General features: G+C 37.2%; 1 protein-coding gene across 1 annotated transcript in view; it reads left to right on the forward strand.

Moving 5' to 3' along the window:
- Positions 1 to 1,103, forward strand: part of MELLADRAFT_107375 (uncharacterized protein) — a gene marked incomplete at both ends in the record, with an annotated part of 4,077 nt that extends 2,974 nt beyond the window's left edge. The window contains 2 exons of the mRNA XM_007410977.1: positions 811 to 974; positions 1,074 to 1,103. Coding sequence (XP_007411039.1) covers positions 811 to 974; positions 1,074 to 1,103 — 194 coding nt within the window. The remainder of the gene's footprint in view (positions 1 to 810; positions 975 to 1,073) is intronic.
- Between the last annotated feature and the right edge of the window lie 733 nt (positions 1,104 to 1,836).

Consider the following 1,836-nt stretch of genomic DNA (forward strand, 5'->3'; position numbering starts at 1 on the left):
CTGGGTTGTTGAAAGTCCTAGTTGCAGACAGCATTCCTATATGAAATGTAGATATTAAATTAGATTGAAGAAACTTTTGGAAGATTTAGATTTGGATAAACTTACACGACGTTGTATCCAGTATATGCTGTGTCCTTGCAGGTCAGTAGCCAGTCTCTGAAATAGTTCTGGACTCATCCGGAACCGTCTTTCAAATAAATGGCGTGGATACAACGGCGATTTGACAAAGTAATCCTCTTGAAGAAGTTTATCGGCAGCAATTCGATCGCGTTGAATCCGTGCACGTGTGTTCTGATGGCTGGGTGTAGATGGATTGTTGATGAGATCCATGATCAACTGATCATAATCTTCATCTTTGAGTTCTTCATCAATTGATTTCAAGTGTTGTTCTAAAACAGACGATGCGTCCATTGAGAAGATGATTTGAGTTTGGGCTTCAAAAAGAATTGTGTAGCCTCAAACTAAAGCCAACGGTTGTGGGCACAGTCTGTATATTTGGATTAACTAGGATTAACTCCATCCTTACAGACAACGACTGTGGGAACTGGCTTTAGTTTAGTTGACCCTGACTAAAGATCTCTAAGTTTACCCACGCTAAAGCCAAATTTGACGCCAACGATTGGAGATGCTCTTACAAACTTATATTTACCTGAACTTTTGATCGGTCCTACTCCTGGTATGCAAACTGTTTTTTCTCTCTTTGAGTTTGATTTGATCTAAACTTATTTGGTTTTGTTTTTGTTTTGGTCTATTTTCCCCTGTTTTGTTTATTTTGTCTGTTTGGATTTGGGTTTTTTGGGGTTTTTATAGTTAGAGATTTAGATTCTCAAAGGTTTGGAACTCATGGAATTCTTTCTACAAGTTTATTTGAAAGAGCAGGTAAGATTGGAAATCCATTTTATCATACTAGTCTTGATTTGATTGGTAAACCGGGTTATGATCTGGTTCAAGTTCTTACAATTGGAAAAGCTTTGGTATGTTTTTTTTCTGGAAGTTGTGAAGTTATTTTTTGATGGTGGGATGGAGTTTGGTGACTGATTTTTGGTTTTGGGGGGTTTTTGGGTGGACTTTAGTATGCTACTGTGCTTGAATTGGTGCTTTGAGTTTTCTTTGGGAATGGGTTGGGGAAGTTTGGATGCAAAAAAATTCAGTTTTGGTTCTTTGGCACGATTCTTATTCTTTTCATTATCATTATCATTCTCATTATTAGTATGGTTATTGTTGCTGTTGTGGTGGTGGTGGTGGTGATTGTACTCTGAAAATAAAAAGTGTATCATCATTTTCCTCTTTGTTGTTTGTTTTGTAAATTGTGATTAGTAAATCAACAAAAAGAGAAAAAAATGATTTAACACAAATCTTTTTATGTTTTTTCAGTTTTAATGAACAGTTTTTGTATATACAGTCAATCTAGATTAGCTTGTCCGAGCAGATTTTATTTATTTATTTTTTACAGCAATACAGGTAAATCTATAAGCATAAACATATGATTCATATGCTTATGTTTGTCTGGTCATGAGTCAGACCAACCACTGCTGACCACAGTCAACAGCGCTTCACTATTATGAACCTTCAGCACCGTACTTTCATCCTACACGCATCGATCCCATATTCCATTTCAGCCAAGGACCTCTAGTGTGAGCTTGACCTTGTCTTCTAGGCTTTGAATTCAATCTCTTTACTTCAATTCACCCCTCTAAGCTTCGATTTGGCCCTCTGCGTCTTCGATTCAACCCTCTATGTCTATTTGAGTCTCTCGGTTTTGAAATCTTGGCTTTGATGCAAGTGAAGGGCTGTCTTTAGCCTCGTGTTCTCACTTTTGAATCCCTTCTTAGGCTC

Source organism: Melampsora larici-populina (assembly GCF_000204055.1).
Source record: "Melampsora larici-populina 98AG31 unplaced genomic scaffold MELLAscaffold_23, whole genome shotgun sequence".
Classification (NCBI taxonomy): domain Eukaryota; kingdom Fungi; phylum Basidiomycota; class Pucciniomycetes; order Pucciniales; family Melampsoraceae; genus Melampsora; species Melampsora laricis-populina.